The 23,981-nt window shown below is 36.4% G+C and overlaps 5 protein-coding genes across 5 annotated transcripts; 2 read left to right on the forward strand and 3 right to left on the reverse strand.

Annotated features, from left to right (window-relative positions):
- Positions 1-1,528: 1,528 nt before the first annotated feature.
- LOC113698378 (NDR1/HIN1-like protein 6) lies at positions 1,529-2,633 on the forward strand. The gene has a single exon (XM_027218187.2). The coding sequence runs from the start codon at positions 1,713-1,715 to the stop codon at positions 2,469-2,471; it is 759 nt and encodes a 252-aa protein (XP_027073988.1). The 5' UTR covers positions 1,529-1,712; the 3' UTR covers positions 2,472-2,633.
- A 587-nt stretch (positions 2,634-3,220) lies between these two features.
- LOC113698344 (sm-like protein LSM8) lies at positions 3,221-6,277 on the reverse strand. Its single transcript, XM_027218131.2, has 6 exons — positions 6,120-6,277; positions 4,822-4,926; positions 4,599-4,639; positions 4,442-4,516; positions 3,605-3,657; positions 3,221-3,491 (listed from the first exon to the last, which is right to left on the reverse strand). The coding sequence occupies exons 2-6, from the start codon at positions 4,856-4,858 to the stop codon at positions 3,401-3,403; spliced, it is 297 nt and encodes a 98-aa protein (XP_027073932.1). The 5' UTR covers positions 4,859-4,926; positions 6,120-6,277; the 3' UTR covers positions 3,221-3,400.
- A 1,000-nt stretch (positions 6,278-7,277) lies between these two features.
- On the forward strand, positions 7,278-11,284 carry LOC113699489 (WAT1-related protein At3g02690, chloroplastic-like). The gene is made up of 7 exons (XM_027219858.2): positions 7,278-8,128; positions 8,230-8,277; positions 8,717-8,839; positions 9,453-9,602; positions 10,293-10,464; positions 10,563-10,623; positions 10,824-11,284. Exons 1-7 carry the CDS (start codon positions 7,436-7,438, stop codon positions 10,927-10,929), a joined length of 1,353 nt encoding a protein of 450 aa, XP_027075659.1. The 5' UTR covers positions 7,278-7,435; the 3' UTR covers positions 10,930-11,284.
- A 160-nt stretch (positions 11,285-11,444) lies between these two features.
- LOC113700043 (uncharacterized protein At1g65710-like) lies at positions 11,445-14,319 on the reverse strand. The gene is made up of 2 exons (XM_027220468.2): positions 12,916-14,319; positions 11,445-12,556 (listed from the first exon to the last, which is right to left on the reverse strand). Exons 1-2 carry the CDS (start codon positions 14,176-14,178, stop codon positions 11,558-11,560), a joined length of 2,262 nt encoding a protein of 753 aa, XP_027076269.1. The 5' UTR covers positions 14,179-14,319; the 3' UTR covers positions 11,445-11,557.
- Positions 14,320-17,770: 3,451 nt separating this feature from the next.
- LOC113698149 (uncharacterized) lies at positions 17,771-19,133 on the reverse strand. The gene is made up of 4 exons (XM_027217855.2): positions 18,878-19,133; positions 18,606-18,681; positions 18,302-18,477; positions 17,771-18,135 (listed from the first exon to the last, which is right to left on the reverse strand). Exons 1-4 carry the CDS (start codon positions 18,991-18,993, stop codon positions 18,060-18,062), a joined length of 444 nt encoding a protein of 147 aa, XP_027073656.1. The 5' UTR covers positions 18,994-19,133; the 3' UTR covers positions 17,771-18,059.
- Between the last annotated feature and the right edge of the window lie 4,848 nt (positions 19,134-23,981).

Raw genomic sequence — 23,981 nt, forward strand, 5'->3', positions numbered from 1 at the left:
GTCAAAAGGAGTAGGCACCATCCAAGATTTGCGTGTAAACTTGTGTCGGCCATCCCATGGTAAAGGCAAAAGCATAATTACAGTGATAATCTTCCTTATCCTGTCACAGTGTATATATACTATCAGTATTGAATGAATGACAATTATATAAAATTTAAATTTGAAATTTAACTTTTGTACACTTATCATGAATCTAACGGTGATAGTGTATATATTATCAATGTTTATAAAAATTACTCGAAAAAAAAACCTTTCTATACCATGCATGTGATTTTGTGTAGTTCGATTGACAGTGAAATTCTTGGAAATGTGAAAGCTATCAAATACTTTATATACCTAGAATCCATTTTATTGAATTGTTTAAATCCTAGAGTTTGGCTAACGACTGGGCATTCGATGTTTTGAGGGTTTATTTTGTATAATATGGAATTAATTTGAGAAAATATCTGAATGTGAAGGTGCATCACATAATGCATTTGGTGTATTTTAAGTAAAGTTTATTCGACATGAGATATAATACAAGATTACCATTTTAGAAGGTTTAGGATCAACAAAGAAAATGATAAAATCTGTGTGATCAAGTCCAACCTGACTAATCTAATAGAAGAATAAAAGTTTATAGTTGGCTTAGTAACTAAGACTCAGTTTGACAAATGAGTTTTTTGGATGTTTATTTAAAACTTTACAGTAATTCACTGTAAAAGTTGTAGGTAAAAATTTTGAAGTGTGTAAATTTTTGGATATTTTGAAATGTACAGTTTAAAATTTTTGAGAAGTTTTTTTTTTGAAATTACCATAATTAAAGTTGTTAAAAAACTTGTGGCAGATAAATTTGGAATAAAAACTTGTTTATCAAACAGCCCCTAAGTGATGGTAACAAAAGCGCGCAAAAAAGGTTGGGAGTACAAAGTGGAGTTGATGAAGTTTCGATCCTACTTCTGAACTGCAATATAACTCTGATTGGTTGTAAAAGTAAATGCTCTGGAAATAATTATGAATTGGTAATTCCTAAAAGTTACTAGAACTTGACATCAGCTTGATCCTGAAATATCTTTCCTCAGAAGAAAAAAAAAAAGTCTTAAACTATCTTGATTAAGCACAAAATTTTCTATTTTTTTTTGGTTACTTTGCCAAGTCTTGGAGCTTAGTCAATGCTAATAATTTTCATCAACATGTGGTGTGTACGCGATTTATTCGTTCGCCATAATCCTTCCCCTTCCCTGAAGTTCCCCTCCAAACTTGCACAGAATTTATGACTACACGCATCCATGTTTGACCTTTAAAATCTTGAATAAAGAGCCAAAAACGACCATTCTTCAAATTAATACAAAAGGCATGTGAATACTCCCTAATCCATTATAGTATCATTAAAAAAAAAAAAAGAGCCCTCCCATCAGATAAAGACTGTTTACCCTCTCAATCTTCTAAAGTCAAAATAAGGAAACTTCAGCCTTCATGAAACTGTCTGACATAGGACTTTCGTCATTATTTTATGTACCGGTATTCCATGCTCACTTTCCTTACAAAAAAAGAAAAGGGAAAACCACATCCTTTTTCACCAAGAGCTCCTACTCCTTTATAAAAATCAACCCTTTTGGTCCCATGAAACAAAACTAAATCACAAAACCTGAAGGAAAAACAGCAGAACCTCTGTTCTATTACACGCTACCCGATTCTGGCTCTACCTTCTAAAACTTCCGACTCTTTCATCAATGGCTGATCATCAGAGGATTCATCCGGTCCGGGACCCTGAAGCCGGGGCACCCCAGAGAACAACAGTTCCACTAGTTTCCGGGGGGGCTCCCCAGTCAGAGAAAGGTGATCCAGAAGGCAACTACTATCAACCACATCAAAGAACTATCCCTTATTCATACTCAAAACCACCAAAGAGAAACTGCTGCAAGAAGTGTTTGTGTTGGACACTGGCCCTCATCATACTTCTGATACTCCTCATAGCCATCTCTGCTGGGATCATATACCTTGTTTTCCGACCAAAACTCCCAAAATATTCAGTTGACAGCCTGACCATAACGCATCTCAATCTCAACAACGACAACAGCTTATTTGCTACTTTTAACGTGAACGTCACAGCTAGAAATCCCAACAAAAAAATCGGTATATACTACGAGGGCGGCAGCGATTTGAGAGTCTATTTTACGGGGACTCAACTTTGTGAAGGTTCATTGCCAAAGTTTTATCAAGGTCACAGGAACACCACTGTAATGAACGTGACTTTGACCGGACAAACGCAGGATGCAAATGGGCTGCTGCAGTCTTTGCAGGCCCAGGAGCAGACTGGAAATATTCCATTGTTTCTCAGGGGAAAAGTTCCGGTGAGGCTGAAGCTTGGGGGATTGAAGTTGATGAAGTGGAAATTCTTGGTAAGGTGTTGGTTGAACGTGGATAGCTTGACAACTGACAACGCGATTAGAATTAGAGATAGTCGTTGTAAGTTTAGGTTTAGGTTCTAGTTATTTGCTTCATATGGAGTCTATATTCCCGCGGGCCGGCGATTGTCATTTCTTTCTGATTTTTTCATTTTTTTTGGGTGTTTAGTTCATTATTGTCAATAAAAGAAGAGGAGGATGTTTTTCCCTCCCATACTACTATAGACGATGAATAATTCTGTGACTCATCTGTATCTTCTTATACATATTTCTTTTGAGATTTTCATTGTGTTTACTTCCTGTGTAGCACAAGCACATGCATCTTGGTTTAGACGGTTACTTGATGAGGGCTTGAAAATTCTTATCCTTCTTTGCGCTCATTCTTCCCTGTTAAAACGGTTGTGGCTCGCCGAAGTTGTGGTTTGAAGATCAAGCAATTGTAGCTTAGGAACACGCTCTCGATTATAATAAGCTGAAAAATAAAAGAACAAAATTCGGGAAACTTCCTAATGTTGGAGTCTTTTAAGAAATTACCAGGGCAGAGTATTTAGAGGACATTTTATGATAGTGCCTTATGGCGGATTAGCTTCCTTTTGCATGCATGTCTAAAACCATTCGAGGCCAGATTTCCCCCCAAAAGAAACTATTACAGGGCAACACCTGAGTTCTTGATTCTGCAGACCTGAATCAGAGCTACTCTAGACGCCAACTGCATTCTATCCTAGTTTACCTGGGTAATGTAAAAGAAAGCAGCGTGTTACTTGGGGCTTAACCAATCTTGCCGTATCTCCAAAAGGCAGAAATATGACCGGGAAAAAAAAACACACACACAGTTGAAGCCAGTGAGCATCTCATCGCACTAGATAATTCAGGAATGAACAGTACCCAAGTAACGATATCAATTCAGGCAACAAGTTTGGCCTTGCATGTTACACACAAGTAAGACATAGTAATCTTGGTCCTTTGAAAGCTAGGAATTCTTAGTTTGCATGCTTATACATGTTTCTTCTAGGTTAATGAATTACTGGCTTCAAGGGATGAGCTCTCAGTTTGGATAAATCCAAGTTTGCATCTAACTCTTCATCTAATTCACCAACGATGCTTCTGCAAAAGCGAAAACAAATGGCACCAGATCAGAGGAATCAGCTTTCTCAAGGACCACCAGAACAGAGCGTGATAACCAAAAGGAGTAAATACAAGGACACATTATCACATACATATTATCACCCCTAATGATGTAGAGACCCAATACAAGTTGCTGGACACCTTCCTGTAAATTAGAAAAAAAAAAAATTAAAACTATTCAGAATTGTAAAAGAATTTCTCCATATAGAGATGCAAAAAGACAGCATGAAGAAGAACCAGAAGTGTAACACGTAGGAACTCCCAGGAATTATTCTTATGAGGCATGTAATATATTCCATCATCAACAAGACAAAAAGTTGAATCTAGCTCATACAAATTAAGTCATTCCATCTCAAACAGTTGTCTGTTTATCTGAATACCAAGACAGAGATTTTGCAATGCACCAACTAAAATTATGATCTCACCAAAGAATAATCCCTTATCTACATTTTAACTCATGGAAATTAACCCAAACATGAAACAAGCTTTTAAAGAGATAATTCCATGGACATTTGAGACTTCAAAAAGCTTTCAACATTAGCTAAAGGCAAATGGAAGCTACTATTTCAGATGGATTCCCAAGACAACCTAAAAGAGACCAGAAACTAATAAACTACCATTGACAAATTATCTTCTTTAGAACTACTTTACAGCAAGAAATTTGACAGGCATACAGAGATGAAAACTAAAATGGCAAGTTTTTGGACGATAAAAAAAGAAAATTCCAAAATGGATGAATGGCTTTCAATCTATAGATTAAGCAACAAATCAGAAAGATGAGACAGCAAAAGCACCAGTTTCCAATATAGTTCAGGAAAAGCATGCTAAAAACTGAACTAAAAGAAACTAAGGGCTCTTCAAGAATAAACAATCCACAAAATGCATCATGGGCACAAGAATGTGGCTCCTAATAAAATTCCCAATCAGACCTTTGTAGAATACACACGCTCATGAGATTCATCAAGAATTATATTGGTAGCCTGGTCAAAACCTTTCAATATTCCCTGCACAAAGAAGTTTCTCCAGTCAGTACAACAATAAAGTTTCTAACTGCATTTTCAATTGTTGACTCCAGCATGAACTGACAACTATGTTGCGCCCATCATTTGTGATAACAGAAATTGTTTCTGCAAACAGAATAATGAAATTCTGTTAATGCCAATAATATAAGGATTAACAAAACCCAGTGACTGGCTCTACAAATTATGTTCTTGCAATAACTATTCTCTAGCCAGCATTTCAAAGAACATTCACTTCATAAGCTTACTAAGAAAGACAAATAACTCAAACCAGTTCAAGAATAACTTACGGTCTACAAGAGACTCAAGTCCTGGCCCCCCAGACATTCGGGAAATCCAATACAAATAACACTGGATTTTGTTGAATGCTGATGTTTATAACTTTATGAAGAAGGCTGCAAGGAAAAAGTCAAACTTGCTAAGGCACATTATCGACTAACTAAAGTGAACAGGTTTTGATTGATGTACAGCAGATGCAGCTATGTAAATCACTTCCAATAGGTGTCCTCCGTATATCCTACATTTACTCTTCCTCCCTGTTGCCCATCACCCCAACCACCCTGACTCAAAATAGAAAATGAAAAAGAAAATTCCAGTATTAAACATAAACTAAACAGCTATTTTGGGGTTCCTACCACAATTAGAGGACTGAACATTGAAAGTCTCAATTTCCGACTCTATAGGAGCAAGTAAAATTTTTAAACCCTCACAAACCAAGTAGACTTAAAAGCTTAAGTGAACCTGGCCCGAGTCCCATCTAATATTCTCAACTTCAAATCCCAAGAAGAGAAAAGAAAAAGGAAAAGGAAAGCCAAGCTTTTAATGCAATCAGAAGTGGTGCAACATTTCTGTAACTCTTAAGTGTTAGTCAAAACCAGAAGTATGCAAAACTTATATAACACATTTAAGATTCAGAAAATAAATAAATAAATGAAAGAAATGCTTCGCTGCTATAAGCTAGCCTATTTATTCTAACTTTACTCTTCAATGTTCCTCTCTTACGTCCACCAAAAAGTCTTGACAATGTTATCTGCACTACAAACAATTCGATAAGCCCCGTTGCCTCCACGTATAACATTTGCTACCAACACTTCCTAACCGAACGTCTCAAAGCCGTAATTACTTTGTTCATCCATGAGCCTTGCACTTGCTTGGTAATAGTGCTTAAAAAAAAAACACCGTATCCCACTTTCTTGCAAATTCAATCAAAAGTTAAACTAGTTTTGAAAGAGCCCAGAAAGGGATTCTTTGCATACCTGAAAACTATGGAGTACCATATAAGTTCATTAAGCAGGGGAAAAAAAACCGTCTTGCGTTTTTAGCGCTTATTTTCCCATACAACTTTTTCACACTCATTACCTCGATTTAGACTTCCAACCTCAAAGCTACCGTTTAAATTTTTCATCAATGACCAGAAACTTCATAGCTTTTGCGGCTTCTTTAAGCTCAGGAATTTCACCAAACAGTTAGTGTACGCCAATTTATCAAACCACCCAAAAATACGTATGCAGGAATTGTAGACGAGGTTATATACATGTACAGACAAACAGACATAACATAGGAAAAAGCATCCTGTATATCTTCGTACCTTTGCAGTAGAGAAAAGAAGCCACGGGAATTCCAGAGGAGGCCCTGCAAAATTCTTGTGCTCAGTATCGAATTTTTTTCGTTTTCTTCTTGGTATTGGAAAGAAGGAAGGGAATAGGCAGAACGAGCAGGAGTTGTTTAACCTTCATTCGATTGAGCCGTACTGGATTTGGGTTGTTGGGGTAATTTAGATTGGGCCTGGAGTAAAGTTGGATGGGCTTGGGTAAGAAAAGTAATCAAAGAGATATAGGTTTTAATATTTGTATATTATAACCCCCAAAATTTGGTAAGTAATTCCATGATGCCCCTCAAGGATTTGATAAATAATTCTACTATTCCCCCAAATGTCTTCAAGTCAAAAGGAGTTGATTGGACCCTACCAATTACAAAATTGACAATTCCTTGATACCTTGTTTTAAAATGAAAGGTTGTTTCTTTTATCACACAATATCGATGATGTACGAAACTGTACTCTTAATTTTCTTAAATAATTCGATGATACCTTTTGTTTCGATTTTGCCTATTGAAAAACTTACAATTAAAACTTGTAGATACAATAATATGAGATGCTGATTGCCCCTCCTCCTCCTCCTACTCCCTAAAACAAATCTTCACTGTGACAAAGAATATTCTATAAAATCAGAAAGATTAAACAATTGCAATAATACTTTAAGTTAATTAAATTCTCTCTTTATTTTTTTTATGCTTTAGTGTTTCTGTATGGAAGACGATGGTTAACAACATTTTTAATTGAACCACAATGAGGGTATTTCAGAATATCAATTGGAGATTTGGCTTATGGCATCTTTTGAGTGTATTGTGTTATGTAGTACTCCACCTAACAAGTAAAACATGAAGGAGAGAAGTGTGATTTTTGATACCAGAGGGAGGGTTCCTGCATCTGCTCTAATCTCAAGGGAGGATTGTGAAATTTCCCCTTTCTGTAACGCAGCGAAGTCGGGTTTGATTTTGTTCCGAAATCGCTACGTGCACTGCACACTTTTTTTTCTCTAGTGAAGTCGATCCCTTTTTTGTGATGAAAAAAGAGGGGAAAAAAAACCAAAAAACAAAAACAAAAAGAAGCTACTGTCTTTGATATCCCGCTGACGTGGATCTCTTTCTTCTTGTTATTTCCCTCCCAAAGTCTTTCTATTACTACTCTATTTTCATCCTCAATTAGTCATTTATCTCCACTTCCTCTCCCAGTCTTTGTTTCCAACCTGTGCAATATCCAATCTAGCTTCTACTTTGTGTTCAAAATCAAATATTACACTGATCTGCTCTTGTATACTTCTCAGGGTAGGGAAGGAAGAAAAAATGGCGCTGAGTTGCAATTTTTGCTGTTTTTCTTCTTCGTTCTCCATTTTTCATGGGCCCCCAAGCTCCTATTCTTCTAGTAGCAAGTCTGTTGTAACCATTCTTAACTGTTGCGATTCAACAAAATCCACCAGCCTACAAGTGAAACTAAACCCAAGAACCAGGAATACTTCATCATTAACTTTGGCTAATAGTTATTTCTGCGACAAATTTCAATCTAATTTCAAAGTTAAAGCTACAGAATCTGAAGTAGAAGCGAGCCCATTTACGAAATCAGCACAAGAACGAGGAGAAGAAGTGGACTGCGTGGGTACAGGGCAAGATGTTGAATGTGTGGTGGTGCCTTCAACTGCCCCATCTTCTAAGCCTTTGGACGATAAACTCCCTCAAAACCCAGGAAAAAATGATCTTGATTCTTCTTTATCATCATCAAATTTGGCTGGGGAGTTGGTGGAGGCAGTATGGGAATGGGGTCTGTTAATTTCGCCTTTTTTCTTCTGGGGTACGGCTATGGTGGCCATGAAAGAAGTTTTACCAAAAACAGGTCCTTTTTTCGTCTCTTCTTTTCGGTTAATTCCAGCTGGCTTGTTGTTGGTTGGTTTTGCTGCTTTCAAAGGTCGGAGGTTTCCTTCTGGCTTTAATGCTTGGTTTCCTATATTTCTTTTTGCTCTCGTTGATGCTGCCTGTTTTCAGGTATCTTTTTGTTTTTTGTCTTGTGTTTCTATATTAGATTGTGAATAGTTACATTTAAGCAGCACTTTGTTCTCTTAAACGTGTTCTTTGATGGTGTCCAGGGATTTCTTGCTGAGGGATTGGAGAGGACAACTGCTGGACTAGGCAGTGTACGTATGTTAAGCTGTTGAACTTTCTTGCTTCTTGAGTAGACGTGCAATTTGTTAAGCTAATTTTTGGAGTTAGTGGAAGCTGAATTTAGGTGCTTCAAATGTGGCAAGTTGTTAATTTACTCTGGTTATTTGAAGAGAGAAGATATGTCATTCAGGAGATAATTGAGGTAGTTTCCAAGGAAAAAATAAAACCAATAGAAAGGCTTTGCACACTTGGTTTTTTTGGTAAGAAAATTACTACTTTCAAACTTGTGTTCGTTACAATGCCATCATGTTCTTAAATGCTAACGCATAACGTATTTTCATCTTAGTGGTATACGTTACTTGTCAGTTGTGAACGTCTTGGTTTAATATTCTTGGTGCCTGAACTTCTCAGTTTATCTTTCAATTGACATGTTTGAGAAACATAATAATGGTTGTGAGCTAATTATTGCAGGTAATAATTGATTCACAGCCTTTGACGGTGGCTATACTTGCTGCTTTATTGTTTGGTGAATCCATTGGGTTGGTTGGAGCTACTGGGCTCGTGTTTGGTGTCGTTGGACTTCTGCTTCTTGAGGTACAATATGCAAGACTTCTATTTTCAACGAAGAAATGGTTAGTTAATATGTTCGCTCTCTGCAATTTTTGGAATTCATGGACAAGGTGAAGTTGATTCATCATTTTTTGAAGCCTTCTCACTTTATATATTATACATAGATTTGTTATGTGCTGGATAATATGCATAAGAAGTTTTTGCTACTTTATATATTATACATAGATCAATGTAGTCTACTTGGAAGTTAAGTAGATTGAGTTTGTCTCATCTATCGTAATTAGGCAGTCACATAATTTGTTTCATCTTGTGGCTAGAAGTTTTTTTGGTCAAAAAGCACATGGTGTTTGGCTGGCGAATTTAAGTAGCTTCTTAGGCAAAATATTGTACCGCATTGCTTTGGTTATGTCTGTTGAACTCAGAGTTTGAAACAGTAAGCACAGCCCTTGCCAAACAGCTTTATGCCTGTTGACTCAGAGACTTTTTGTTTCGAGAATTATTGACTTGTTTAATCTACTTAAACCAGCTTTTTGCATCAGTGTGACAAAATTTATGAGTAGTGAAGGTCTTCGTTTTGAAAACCATGAGCTTGCCTAATCTAATTAAATGGTCTATTCTCATCACTGAGTCAATGTAGGTACCGGCTATATCTTTTGACAAGAGTAACTTTTCTCTGTGGGGAAGTGGTGAGTGGTGGATGCTTCTGGCAGCACAAAGTATGGCAGTTGGAACTGTCATGGTCCGTTGGGTTACCAAATACTCTGATCCCATCATGGCTACAGGGTGGGTAAGTCTGGAAGCTTTGTTTCTAGTTTCCAACAAGTAAATGTCTTGTTACTCTAGAGCTCCAACAAGTAAATCCAGTGTCTTCACACGACAACCTTCATATGGTTTGTGTTTTTGGTCCTGATTCCCAAATATTTTTTTTGTAGAGTTCCATTGTGGTGTAATTTTTTTTCACATACCTGTGATTAGAAAGTTGGTGGGAAAAGAAAAGGAAGATATTTCTAGGCCTGCCTTGTTGGAAGGATCTGAATAGAGTGGCGAAAAGTGAGAGGATTTAGTATAGGTTAGAAACTTACTTTCTGTTTGTCAAAAAAGACTTAACTTTTTCTCTTAATATGGAGATAAAGAGCAGAGGAGATTTAGGGTTTCCTGTATAACTACTTTGCCAAAGCAATGACCACAAAAGGGTGTGGAATGAATCTAAGATCATCTTTTTGCTTTCCTAAACTATCAAAGAAGATTAGATGAACTCATCTGCTTCTCTCTCCTATTCTCCTGTCATCACGTCAGGTTTCTCTTCTTTATATCTTTTGTTCCCTAAACTCCCAAACCAGGTTCTTGGCTTGCTGTTTCATGCTACAAATAGGAAATATGAATGCTTGAAAGAAATAATAGCTCATTCCTATATTAATCTAGATAGAACTTTATCCTGTCCAAGATAGGAACCTGAGAAGTGTGTATCCTGCTGCAGCACATGGTTATTGGTGGCATCCCTCTTTTAGCAGTCTCCGTTCTTAATCATGATCCTGCTCTCAGTGGGAGCTTTAAGGACCTTTCATCGAATGATCTTTTGGCGCTTCTTTATACCTCAATTTTTGGAAGTGCTGTAAGCTATGGCGTATACTTCTACAATGCTACAAGAGGTATGCTTCGGCTTTTCTTGCTTTTTACGTACTTCTCTTACTGTTTGACATACCATATATGAATATTGAAGTTGACTACATTTTACTTTCAACTTCAGGCAGTCTCACGAAGCTCAGTTCTCTTACTTTTCTGACTCCAATGTTTGCTTCAATCTTTGGGTAAGAGCTATTCCATCATCAGAACTGTACCTTCTTTGTAATCAAACAAAGTTTGCAACAACATGAACTGTGTTTTTTCCCCATGGAGAAGATTATATCCTCGATATATATTCTGATGACTTGCCCATGCATTGTAATCCTCTTAGATGTTTTCTTTTCTGATCTTTAACTTGATCTAATTTATCTATTCTAAAACACAGGTTCCTCTACCTTGACGAGACCTTCACTCCCATACAAGTCATTGGAGCACTCGTAATTGTGGCAGCTATTTTCATGGTTAATTACAGAACTTCTGAAGAAAAATGACTTTTCTTGTAAAGAAAAGCAATATATGGTGGGAGATATTAGATACACCGTGTGGTGATGCCACTAATACCAATCACCCACCAGCAGGTAATTGTGATGGGACCCACCCAGCAGGTAATCTATCCTTCTTGTGGTGGTCAGATTTCCTCAAAAAATGCAGGATAATATAGCACTGTACAAATGTTGGTAGGATTAAGACTTTAGGAATTGAACCGTAGTGATGATTAGAAACAAGTTTAGGCAGCAGCATAGTTGTAAAGGCGTGCTTCTAAAATGTTGTGTATTTTCCATGAGATGGATCGAATTTAAAAACGACTTCGCTCTATTATGTAAATCAGTATTCTGTATTTCAACATACCAGCATTGTTACGCAGACAGGAATTGATAATTGTTCCAAGAGGTCACCGGAATTGTGCTTCCTTTTTACGAATTTTTCATGATTATTTTCTGAAAAAATCATGTAGTAGCTGAACTACGGAAGGCATTTCGATCAAAGCTTTTGGAAGCAAAAGAACTGGTTCCAAGCAAACAATTTTCTGAACAAGTACAGTACAAGGAAAGTTGCAAGTTTGCAACAAGAATTGAATCATTCTGTAACTACATTTGACATCTAAATAGACCAATGAGTCTAGGTTGAAGCAGCAGTGACTGCGGGTACGGACTGGGGTCCTCTCGATCCAATTCGACCCCTTCCTATCCCATATTGCTGTTGATCAGAATCGCTCTTCTTTCCATTCAATCTTCCTCTAGGTTCTTCAGCGTCATGACCAGACTTGGATATGGCATGTCTCTGAAATCCCACGGGGCTTACGCTGTCGTCCCTGATATTAGACCTTGAAGAGGTCCAGCATTCAGTTGAATCAGCTGAATTAGGTTCCCAAGAGGAAGGGGAAACCCAATACTGTTGGCCACCTACAAAGCTGTTGCTTCCAGAAGATTCTTGCTCTTCCATATCTTCCCCTCCTACAGTGCCACCCCTACTGACGGTGACATACTTGTGAAAAGTTGGTTGCATTAGATCATCAGTGACGACCACCTCAGATTGCACAAAAGGAGCATTGGTATCTAAACCCTTCATACCAGCGGGATTATGAGCTCCGAAAGAAGCGTTGTCGTAAAGCTTGTTGAATTGCTCAACTGTGGGAGCCCGTCTCTTGTCCTCTGAGAAGGCACTCGACAAATTTGAGCTGGTGCTGGAATTCAGGTCGGCAACTGCTTCGAGTATAGAGCAGGCTTTGGAGAGGCAAGGTGGGAGGGAAATTGCAGGGGTGCTGCTCTTTTGGTGAAAGTTTTGTATGTCTTCCAGCAACAATGCTGTATAGGATGGTGAAGGATTTGACAATGTTTCAGGATTAATATCAAAGTCACGGGATAGCCTAGAAGACCTGCTTCTGGTTACTCCCTGGGGTTTGAGGCACTCAGGGCCTGATGCAACCGTGTTCACTGCAACATTGGAGGTGATTGCTTGCGGAGCCTGGGCCACTTCAGATATCAGATGCTGCTGCTCCTTATTTTTTAAGTTCAGATTGGTCGCACTGTGGTCTGCAATACCTTTACTGCTGCTAATTTTGTTCTCAGCACCTTGGACTGCAACTTTGTTGTTCGTTGTGTAATCAGAATTTGGCTTCTGAATGGGTATACCGAGTAGTATTAGACTAGTCCCAGGATATGTTACTCAAAGATGTGGAAATAGCTTTACTAATGATCGTTCACCTCAATCTAAAGCGTCAAGAGAGACACTATAGACTAGCCTTAATCCACACAACACTGGAGATACAATGCTGTCCAATTTGGGTATTGCAGACAAGAGAGGCTAATGTGAATGAAATCATTAATGTATCCCACATTATTTATTTCATGTATCACTAACCTCAAGCAACAGTGGTATAAAGAAAAACAGTAATAAGTAGGCTTCACTAACAAAATAGAAGCAATTAAACAAAAAAAATGTTTCATGACACCAAATAGTGCTCTGAGCATGCATACCTGGGTGTTGGTACTGTTAGGGGCCTTGCTACCAGGCAAAGACATATTTTCAGTAACCACATTTGTGTCAATCTCACTCAAGGGATTTCTCCTGTACGGAGAATGTTCTGCCTTCCTGGAATTGCTTCGACTGAGCGACATCGGATGTTGCTGGTTCTGATTCTGGCTCTCATTCAAAACGTTAACATTCCCCCTTGCAGGAGAGCGAGCGCGAGGAGAAGCAGCAGTCCTTCCACCCACAGCAGCATCACCAGCACCCCCAGCGTTTCTCTTCACCTGAATCCTCTTAACAGCAGAGGCTGAAACAGTCTCATTTCCTCCACCAGCACTATTACTCTTGTCCATAACCAAAGATGAAACAGTAGCAGGAACAGAGACCATCTTTCCAGGCCTATTACCATTACCACCATTACTATTTCCCTGTGACGAATTGACGCCAGTAGAGGCAGTAGTAATAGCAGGTGATTCAGACCTCCTACCAGGAGACCTACTCACCCTTCTTCCACTTCCATTGCTACTACTACCCCGTTCTCTGCTACCCGACCTCTGCTGCTGTTCTCTTTCCCTACTCGGAGTCCTCCTCCTTCCCTTAGACGGTGACCCCACCGTCCTAGACTGCCTCTGTCGCTGTCTATGGCGGTGGGACCTCTCTCCAACCACCCCAATGTCATCATCATCATCCTTATCAGCAGCAGCAACATTATCCTTACCATCACTACCATTATCATTGTCAAAATCGTAACTCCTTTTCGAGCCCGAATACTTCCTTCCCCTTTGGGAAGGAGCAGGATTTTCCCCATTATTATTATCACCAGATCCACATGGACCCGAAAGATTTGCCGCCTTTCCAGTGGAAGAGCTTCGACTAAGCCTTCCACATTGTATCAGAATAGCATCCACTTCTTCTTTAGTACAACTGGACGTTCTCACAGGCGCAGCGGCAACGAATATCCCACCGTTATTACTAGCATTATTATTACAGCTATTCTTCTTATCAGCAGAACCAATTTTCCCTGACTCGAGCACGATTTCTGGCGCAGCCTTTTGCTTCACATCATCCTTCTCCTCTTCGGACAACAGTCTATCGATGTCATGGCTCTTTCGATGTTTGATGATGAATACTTCTTTTTTCACAGTTTCTTCTTCGGATTTCTTATTTTCGACGTGGGGCTGGGGTTTAATTTGCTGGTGGAGTGGATTTGGATTAGGAAATGGGGTTGTACAAGAAGAACAAGTGCTCTTCTTGCTCAAACATCCACCCATGCTTGTTTTCTTGGCTAAACAAGGAAAGAAATGGGGAAATTACAGAGTATGGCAAATTTGAAAATCGTGTAACGGATGGAAAGAAAGAAGAAGGAAAAAGATAGGAAAAAGGGAGGGTGCAGGAATCAAGAAAGAGAGAGAGAGAGAGAGAGAGAGAGAGAGGAAGAGGATTTCAAATTCAAGAGAGAGAGGCGGGGGAAGGAGCCGTTAAAGAGACATGTTGGTGTTGTTTTTTTGGAACTAGGGAAAAAAATAAAGAATATTAATGATGTCAGTAGGACACCACCATTACTACATCAGTACAATTTTTTTAAAAAAAATTTTCACTCCTCTTTTTGGGTGCGTAGGAGTGGGATAGGAATCTTGATCTTGATCCTCTTAGAAAATGTAATTTCTGCAACGGTCCTCTGCTTTGGGCACGTTGTTCCCGCTTTAATTATTTGTAGGATTGGCTGGTTACTTAATTGGTTGTGGATTCACAAAAAAGATTTTTTGTTCCACGAATTGGACAATTGTTTGTTGGGCGTTTAGAAATTTTTTTGTTTCCACGACTTTTGGGGAAATAGTAGTGTGTAATGTAAAATGATAGTAGATGATTTTAAAAAGAATGTATTAAAAGTTTCTAAAAACATTCATATAATTATAAAATAGCCAATGCCAGCAAACAAACTCGTTACTAGTTATAAATGAAACATTTTACAGAATCACGTTTCATTGATCATAGTTGATATAACTTTATGATTCTGATAAACTCTCAATATGGTGATAATAAATATGTGATAGTCTCTAAAAACGGTATAATTTTAAAAATAGCCAATTCCGAGTAAACTAAATCTATCATTAATTATAGATGAATCATCTCATAGAATTGTGCTTCATTGGCAAATGAATCATAGCTATGATACAACTTTGTGATGGGGTAAAATCTCAATTCAGTAACGAATATGTGATAGTTTCTTCTTAAGAAGAGGAAGTGCATGTTGCTGATTCATTACGTATCAAGCGTTTACAAAAAGAAAATGTGTGTGAAATCTTTCTTAGTTTCATACAAGTGCCAAATTCGAAAGAAATAAACATCACATTTGCCAATGATTCTATTTCCTCATTGAGCAGCTTTTTACTATTATATGTAGTCAATTTCCAAATCATGATTTTAGTGGCGGGTGGGTGCAATAGAAAGATTTGATACTGGCGCTCCAAATAATAATTATGATTGATTTGCTCCTCTACCAAAAGGAAGAGCCATAAAAGCTTTGTGAGTCAACAAAGGGAAGGTTCATTATGGTTAAAAGCTTTCAATAATAATGAGAACACTAATACTTTTATTGGAAGGGTCATTTGAGAACTTCGTGGTTTGTTTCTTTAAATTGAGCTTTTTTTTTAAAAAAAAAAAGAAGTTTAAAGCAACAAATATTTTGTTTGGTACTTTGATTTTGTGAATAGATCCTATTGCTATTTGCTGAGGTTGCATTTACAGCGGGAGGGAGGAGGGCTGAGGGCAGGGGAAATGAGCCCATTTGCCAGTTGATTATTGAAATTCTAATATATTAATCAGCCCAAATTTTGATTTTATAGGTGGAGTAAAGTTAAACATAAGTTAGAAAAAATTTATTTTGCGTAGAAATGTATGTGACCTTCCATCGTTTATCTACTTCAGCATTATAAATAGAGAACTTTTCTGTCATGCTTAAAAAGTTTGTCGTATATCACTCACTACATATTGCAATAAATATAGGAAAATATTGTTTGCACTTCCATTTTTGTTAATTACATTCCCATTATCATTTTTATCATAAAATTTTTATGTATTAGACTGTATAATAAAAAAAATAGAAAAAGTGTAATTAAAAAAAATGGAATATAAACTACATTTTCCTAAATACTACTCCCTCCCTTTTTTTATAACTGTCGTTTAAGGAATTTGCTCCTAAGTACTTTTATCTGTCGTTTTACTATTCCTATGCAGCATTTATTATTTTTTCACATTTTTACCCTTTTATCTCTCTTACTCCTAGTAATTATTGCTTCTCTCTGCCCTTCCATATTCTTTTCTCACCCTTTTGTTCTTCTTACTCCTAGTATGTTGAACCATTTAATACAGTGAGAGAAAACATGGGTGAATGGAATAATTAATGAGGGTATAAAAGGAAAGTGGTGTATAGATTTAAGCAATGAAAACTTTTCTTAATTGACGTGCAATTCTTTAAACGCCAGTTATAAAAAAAGGGAGGGAGTATATGTTACACTTTCACTCAAAAAAGCATAAATCTTTCTCGAAAATGGAAAAGAAGAGAAAGCGTCCGGGCGCAGGTCCAAAGGCCGATGACATCGCCTTGGGCCAGTAAATGTGTGGTCAAACTACTCGTGTTGGTTAGACATTGGTGTGTGATGGATATTGGGTAACAAACCCAACGCTTCAAACTAAGAGATGGTCTGCCCTACCCAATCTCCTTCCTCGTTTTACAAATTTTTACGTAGGACTTGGCATGTTTAAATTCAATCTTTCCTGACATCAATGCGGTTGTCGCTAATCCATACTCAGCTCCATCAAAACCAATGGATATGTTTTTATAATAAGGTCTTGTGTCTAAAGAGCAATCTGGAGTTTTGTAATCCAAAATGATGATATGTTTACATCAATGAATTTTACAACATTTGAAGCTTTTGGCCTTACTTGCCTAATATTTTTAGGATAAATCTTTATGTACTGTTAGCCAGTGTATATACCGGTAGATTTAAATGCATGTCATATATAAAAAATTCAAATCGAAATGATACGACATGCATTTACATTTCTGTAAATGTATGTACGTACTATCTGTGTAGATAAGAAAGAATAATCCATATTTTTATGTATTTCTCGACTTGAAAGTTGTTGTCACTCTTACCATACACATCAAAAGCAATGGATAAAAGACTAATTAAGAATTAAACAATCCTTATATTTGTTTAATAATAGGGGATTTTTTTAAGAAATCAAGTAATAATTGTAGTATAAGAATAATCCCTTACACTCCACTCTAGAATTTTATCACCACGTGAACAAGGTAAATTGTCAGAAAATATTTTGCAATGCACGTATCATTTACTTTTTAGAATAAAAGGAGTGGTTTAATGTTTGTTTGGATAATAGATTTTTTACGGTAATTTTTTGAAAAAAAAAAGAATTGTAATATTTTTTTGATGTGATGTATATAAAATAAAAAAATAATTTTAAAAATATATTGATGGTGCAATCAAATAAATTTTGACAAATAATTCACCATCCAAACAAACATTTAACATTATTGACTTTGAGTAGTTGCCTTCTTGGTGTTTATGGTCCAGTTCTAGTCTATAGACTCCGTACTTCACCGAATACGCTCTATTGCCCTATTGCTAATAGAGAACGGAAGATACCATTTATTCATCTCATCAACCAGCGTTCTCGTTGGACAATCCATTTGTATTCCTTTATTACTAAGTTATTATCTCCTTTTCCCTTAACATTAAAAGTCAAATTGCTACAAGATCCTCGTCCTCTCATTCAGCAGTCAATTGAAAACCAATTCTGGCAATCATTATATCAGTCACCAGACAGATAAAAAAATGCTTAAAGAATAAAGGGAGATGACAACTTGTATAGACTTTTGACAGAAAGTAGTAGTATACATTCAGTCGTATTCAACTATTCTTATTCTTGACAACATCATCACATTCGCGAAGTTACCACTACAACTTTTTACTCGTAAAAAAGAGCCAAGAAAGAAAAATACTATACCTAACCAAACAAGAAAACTAGAAAGCACTAATTAGTAAAGCAGCACAGAAAAGTGATCAACAGAGAACGCCGACGCCCAAAAGGCCCGCAGGGATGACGATGCTCAATCAGGCCACACAGCTCATGACAGAAGAAGACTGACTCCAAAAGAGACGGTGCAGAAAACTAGGCCGAAAATTGCAAGCAGCCAAAATTTCCTGCGGAAGAAAAATCAAGTAAACAAACTGTAATTCCTTGATAAAAAAAAAAAAAGAATTGGAAATTTTGGCCTAATAATTTGCATGATCCGCGACATAAATCATGGAGAATATGAAATCCATTTTTTTTTCTGGTTTGAATAAATAGGAAAATGGGAATACTGACCCAAGGCCGCCGAGACGATTATCAGGGATACCGGTGGAATAGCCTTTGAAATAGAAGAAGCGAGTAACGATATACAGTATTCCAAGGGCAGCACTAATGATTGGGTGCTTGATCCCTCCTAATACCATCAATACGAAGAACAACGGCATCGATTCCAGTGAATTCTGATGGCCCCTCTGCATCCACCAACATTTAAAAGGTCAAAAAAAAAAAAAACCCCCAAAACACAAACTTGAATGATTGAAAGGGGAAAAAATTAAAGTAATGATTAAGAACTCGAACGTTATCCCAGAAAAGGGCAAACCTGAATGCAATTGAAAAGCTTAGCATCCTTATTTTCAGCTTCTGAAGCATACAAAGTTGGATAGGGAACCTTGTACCTATGCAACATCAAAATTCAGACACCGAATTAGAGAAAAGCAAAGCTCCAAAAGAACCCAAAAAAAAAAAAAGAAGCAAGAAATTAAGAAACCCATCTTTGATAAGTAATCCACCCATCAATTAGATAAAGATGTACTCGAAACAAGAATTTGAGGGGAAAAGAAAAAAGAGAGATAAAAGGGAAATGAAGAATACTTCTTGCGGGCTAAGCCAACTTGGGCAGACATATAGAAATTGAGAAAGATGTAGAGGACGATAACAAGAGGAACGTATCCATATTCTTTGGGTAGAAATTCTACTCCTCCGGACATGGCGATTCTGAAAATTTTGATCTGATTTTGTTGAAGGAAAAGTGGAAGCTCAGTGCTGCGAGAAACGAGAAGCTTGAGATTGTTATGGACTTTCTCCGGCCTTATAGGCTTATCTCGTTAAAGTTTACCTGCTTGTCTTTCTTCCCAAGGCAGATCGCAACTGGGCTATTGCGTTTTGACCCGGTCCATCAAATTACGCTGCCCATTACGAATTGTGCCGTACATTTTTTCGGTCGATACCTTTTTTTTTTCTTCCTATTATCAATTATAAATTGAAAATTCATCCTCTTGAACCAGAAATGAGAAAAAAAAAAAAAAAGGGACGATTCATACTTTGTAAAGTTCACTTGCTCTGCATTTCTAAAGTTCAAACGAAAAGGTACTAACTACTCGTCAAGAATTCTAGTCGGTCGAAGATGAAGAATAAAAAATTCACATGATTTTGATAACCATTTACAATATTTTGCATGACAAAATTATACATGCGCATATGTACTACGTATAAGGGATTTAACAAAAGATTTGAAATTCTCTCAAATCACTTCGGGTTATGTCGTTGCTCCAATCAAAATTATCCAATAATGACCAAATAAAGTAAGCTTTTACGTTCACACCGAAACCAAAAAGGAGTAAAGCACTTGCTACTTCCCAAATACTATCAATATCTTGTTTCAATTCTATCGAAATTATAAGGCTAATATAAGGCATTTTATAACTAACTTGATCCCTTTATGAAGGGAATTATTCGTGCTGCATTCTCAATACGAGCTTCTGAAAGCGTTTGTAACACAACTTATCCTATCAATTGTCACAGCCTCATTAATCATCGATGGTAGCAAATAATTACCTGCCATTTTCTGTGATGTAGAAAAGTGGAACTTTATAAGTCTCTTATGAAAACTTATATAAAGCCCTGGTGGATAAATATTTGTTATACCAGATGCAGCGGAACAGAAGAACAAACAAGAATAGACAAGAACAATTTGGGGGAAATCAGATTTTATTAGAGTTGTAATCGGAATAGTTTACAGACTAAAATAAGGTGTATATATATACAACCAAACAGACTGTACCAAAAAATAGACCGAAAATAAAACAGACACGGTAACTAATATATACCGTAAGCTCATGAATCGAGACCCCCGTACAGCTCAGCGGGGGTTGAAAATCTAATTCAAGACATCTCAACAATATTTAACCAGTGTGATGCACCCTGGAAGAGTATAGGAAAATGCTCCTTTGAGTTGTCTGCAATAATAATATATGTAGATTCAACTACGTACTATTGTTACCAAATAAAAATCAAGAAGACTCAGAAGGGGCTGCGGCGCACACAAAGTAAGAGACTTTTGAATTGAACTACAAGAGAGAACTTCGAGTCATAAAATGGTCGAGAAAATGAACTGGTATCTTCTAGTAATATGATCATTTTGTTTTTCTTTTTGCATAAATGTGTGAATGTTTTAGTCTAAACATGTCAAGCTTGATTATTGATGGTGGCATGAATTGAGGAAAATAATAATTAATTAAAAGCTCATGAATCGAGCATTTTCTTGGGTTTGGAGCACAATCTAGAAAACCAGCCTTTTTGCCTTTAGGTGTTGGAGGGCATTTAATCGACATTAATTTCCCTTTCCTATTATGTGGTACGAAATAACCAAACTGTTTGACTGCCCACAACTTTTAATGTGCAACATTTATGTGATAAGTTGATCAATTTGTGGTTTCACTAGGGAAACATTAATTAAATACCAAAATTTTCTGTTTTAACCATTCGTTAAAAATATCTCTCACATTTTGTAAAATGATTTTTTTCGTCCCTCACTTTTAAAAATATATTTTTACGTCCCTTACAAATTCACATTGGTCAAATTTGATCCGTACCTAGATTTTCGACTAGTTTCTTGCTTGAATTCATCACGTGCATTGCATGTGATCATTTTTAGGGGTATAATTGTCAAATTAAAATTTAAATAATTAGATCTATAGTGTCTTACATTTCACCAAATGAATTGTTTCGTCCCTCACATTTGACAAATTAAATTTTTAATCCCTCACATTTGACAAAATAAATTTTTTCATCCCTCATTGATCATGTGTATAAATAGTTTTTTTTTTTAAATCCATATATATATATCTCTATTTGATTTCACCTGAACAATACGAATAGCATGTAATATATCTCTATTTAATTTCACCTAAACAAACTAATTGTAATTATATATATGTTATTCAATAGATATATACATGGGTTTAAATCTAACAATTGTGTTTTAAACCCACACACATATACATTTGATTTTACCATGTGAATCTCTTCAATATTTGTAACATTTCTCTTTTGGTAATAATTCATTTATTGAGTTGTGTAATAAGGCCATCTAATTAATTGGTCTTATTTCGAACTCTATAGTCATGTTAACAAATTACAGTTTAAATATGAAATTTTTACTCGCGCACAATAGTTGAATTTCTTACCTTGTAATTGGTTTAAAATTTGAAAGTGTCAATCACTTACTTCTTTTTGTCATACTTTTCTTTTGTTTATTTTTTCTGTCCAAATTTAATTCGATATAAACACTTGATAATATTTAGGATTAACTGTCTTCTTTATTTTCAATTTTCGAGTAAAGAGAAATGAACATGAGTGAAAAACTAATAATTTTTTTAAACTCCTGTATATATCTATTTAATTTCACCTAAACAGTACATTCAGACAAAATCAAATAGAGATATATTACATGCTATTCATATTATTCAGGTAAAATCATATATATATATATGAGTTTAAAAAAAAAGTTATTCGTACACATGATCAATAAGGGATGAAAAAATTTATTTTGTAAAATATAAAAAATGAAAAAATTCATTTTATGAAATGCGAGGGACGAAATAATTTATTTTGTGAAATGTGAGGGACAAAAAGGGTTATTTTATGAAATGTAAGGGACAATGGATCGAATTATGTAATTATGATTTGACAATTTACCTTTAAAAAATAATCACATGCAAGGTACGTGGTGGATTCCGACAAAAAATTAGTCAGAAATCTAGATAGGGACTAAATTTGATAAATGTGAATTTGTAAGGGACGTAAAAGTACACTTTTAAGAGTGAGGGACGAAAAAAGTCATTTAACAAGATGTGAGGTACGTTATCAACCATTTTCCCTTAACCATTTAGTCCAAAAAAAAAAACCACTTAGTCCAATATTGCTCTCTTTGATTGAGATAAATTAAATAACAGACAATGATGGTAAACAATGAAGGTAAGGTAGAGAATCTGGGTACATCTTATAATGTTTGGCATCAAATATCTTGGTCTATTGACTACTTATACATCACTTGCACAATCTGAGGACTCAAAAAGCCTCCATATTCACTTTATATATTCTAAGGCTTGAGGAACATCACAATGGAAGAGGGTCACAAACGGCCGGATGTCTGCAAATTAAGTTGATAATGAGTATAAAACACGTGATTATAATGTCTCAACCAATTAACATTGCAATGAGAACTTCGCTAGTTTTGGGAGCTCATCACCATCGGTCGTGAACTCGTACGTGAAGTCGCTGTAGCATCTGATTCCTTCCTTGTTCGCTCCATTATCACCCTAAGAGGACGCCATATATGCTTTCACGATGCATCCGATTCCTTCCTTGTTCGCTCCATTATCAAGCCTTCCACCTAAGAGAAGGCTGTGTACGATGATGCATCTACCCGACAAGAAGATTGTTAAAGAAACTGGACTTTCATCTCAAAATCAATTGGATTGAAATATCAATGTGAGATGTTCAACTAACACAGATGATACTGAACCAAATATGAAATCCTCAGGGAAATCATGAATGCACTAATCAACAACACGTTTGATTAGTTCTTTATTTATGTCACGCCCAGCTCCTAATCATGGATTTCATTTCTATAGTTGTTAGGTTGCAAAAGTCATACTATTTCTAGTCCATGATTGGCTGGGCAGATGCGGGACTCAAGGCACCAGTAGACGTAGCCGGTGAATTGGCCTCTGGTTTGTGTGGTGCATTTCTATACTATTTAACTAAGACATGTTGCCAAATCGAGGGTCATCCATCGAAGCACCAAATTTCCTTTTCGAAATATGTCAAAAAAGTTAAAAAGTTGCTTTTAATGTAAGTATTTTCTTTTTTTTTTTTGGGGGGGGGGGGGGGGGGGGGGGGGCTGGGGGGGAGACGAGGGGTTGGCGGTGTGGGAGAGGTCTGATCTTTGGGTATTTTCATGTAAACTCTGCAGACGAGAAGGAAATTGTCCTTCAATTACACAAGACAATTCAATTTTCGCAGTCTTTAGAATTAGAAACGACACATGCAAAGTGAAAAAAACCAAGTCTCAAATTCTAATAAAAAGCTTGTTTTGATGATGATTAGCATCAATTCAACTAAATGAATTGACGTCTCAGCAAATGTTATATACTTTTAATAATTACCAACAAACCATCTCGTTCATGTTTTGCACTATTCTGGAACGTCTCATGGGCTTTTACTCGACACTTTGCAGGGTAAATTGCTTTAGATCAAACAGAAAATAACAACATGAAAATTTTTCAAATCTTGTGCACGATGAATTTCCTTTCATTCCTACGAACGATGCAACTTCTCATATTCTTTTTTTGAAAAAGTAACTTCTCGTATTCCAATGGCAGAAGGGATTATGCTAAATTCACATCCTCTATGTATTAATAATGACTCATATCATGAATGCAGATAACTTGTAGTATCTCATATTATTAGTACTAAAAATTACACCAATTGTAAATTTTTAAAATGTAGAACGTGAATTTAGCCCCTCACATTATGAACATACATTGAAATGAGCCAAAGTGTTACGACTTAAAAACTACCACTACTATGCATCGGATTTTTTTTTTTTTTTTTGGAGGTTTTCATAAAAAGAAAATCGAAAATGTCCAAAATATAGGAATTGTAGAAGACAACTGCCGAGATACGTGCAAAA

Source organism: Coffea arabica, chromosome 7c, assembly GCF_036785885.1.
Source record: "Coffea arabica cultivar ET-39 chromosome 7c, Coffea Arabica ET-39 HiFi, whole genome shotgun sequence".
NCBI lineage: Eukaryota > Viridiplantae > Streptophyta > Magnoliopsida > Gentianales > Rubiaceae > Coffea > Coffea arabica.

Coding starts and splice junctions, on each gene's coding strand:
- LOC113699489 (XM_027219858.2), top strand. CDS start 7,436: ATGGCGCTGAGTTGCAATTTTTGCTGTTTTTCTTCTTCGTTCTCCATT. Junction 9,603..10,292: donor CCATCATGGCTACAGGGTGG/GTAAGTCTGGAA, acceptor ATCCTGCTGCAG/CACATGGTTATTGGTGGCAT. Junction 10,624..10,823: donor ATGTTTGCTTCAATCTTTGG/GTAAGAGCTATT, acceptor TCTAAAACACAG/GTTCCTCTACCTTGACGAGA.
- LOC113700043 (XM_027220468.2), bottom strand. CDS start 14,178: ATGGGTGGATGTTTGAGCAAGAAGAGCACTTGTTCTTCTTGTACAACC. Junction 12,557..12,915: donor CTAACAGTACCAACACCCAG/GTATGCATGCTC, acceptor ATACCCATTCAG/AAGCCAAATTCTGATTACAC.
- LOC113698344 (XM_027218131.2), bottom strand. CDS start 4,858: ATGTCTGGGGGGCCAGGACTTGAGTCTCTTGTAGACC. Junction 4,640..4,821: donor ACTTGAGTCTCTTGTAGACC/GTAAGTTATTCT, acceptor TTCTGTTTGCAG/AAACAATTTCTGTTATCACA. Junction 3,658..4,441: donor AGCGTGTGTATTCTACAAAG/GTCTGATTGGGA, acceptor TCTAATTTACAG/GAAGGTGTCCAGCAACTTGT.
- LOC113698378 (XM_027218187.2), top strand. CDS start 1,713: ATGGCTGATCATCAGAGGATTCATCCGGTCCGGGACCCTGAAGCCGGG.
- LOC113698149 (XM_027217855.2), bottom strand. CDS start 18,993: ATGTCCGGAGGAGTAGAATTTCTACCCAAAGAATATGGATACGTTCCT. Junction 18,478..18,605: donor AGCTTTTCAATTGCATTCAG/GTTTGCCCTTTT, acceptor TGGTGGATGCAG/AGGGGCCATCAGAATTCACT. Junction 18,136..18,301: donor AATCGTCTCGGCGGCCTTGG/GTCAGTATTCCC, acceptor TTTCTTCCGCAG/GAAATTTTGGCTGCTTGCAA.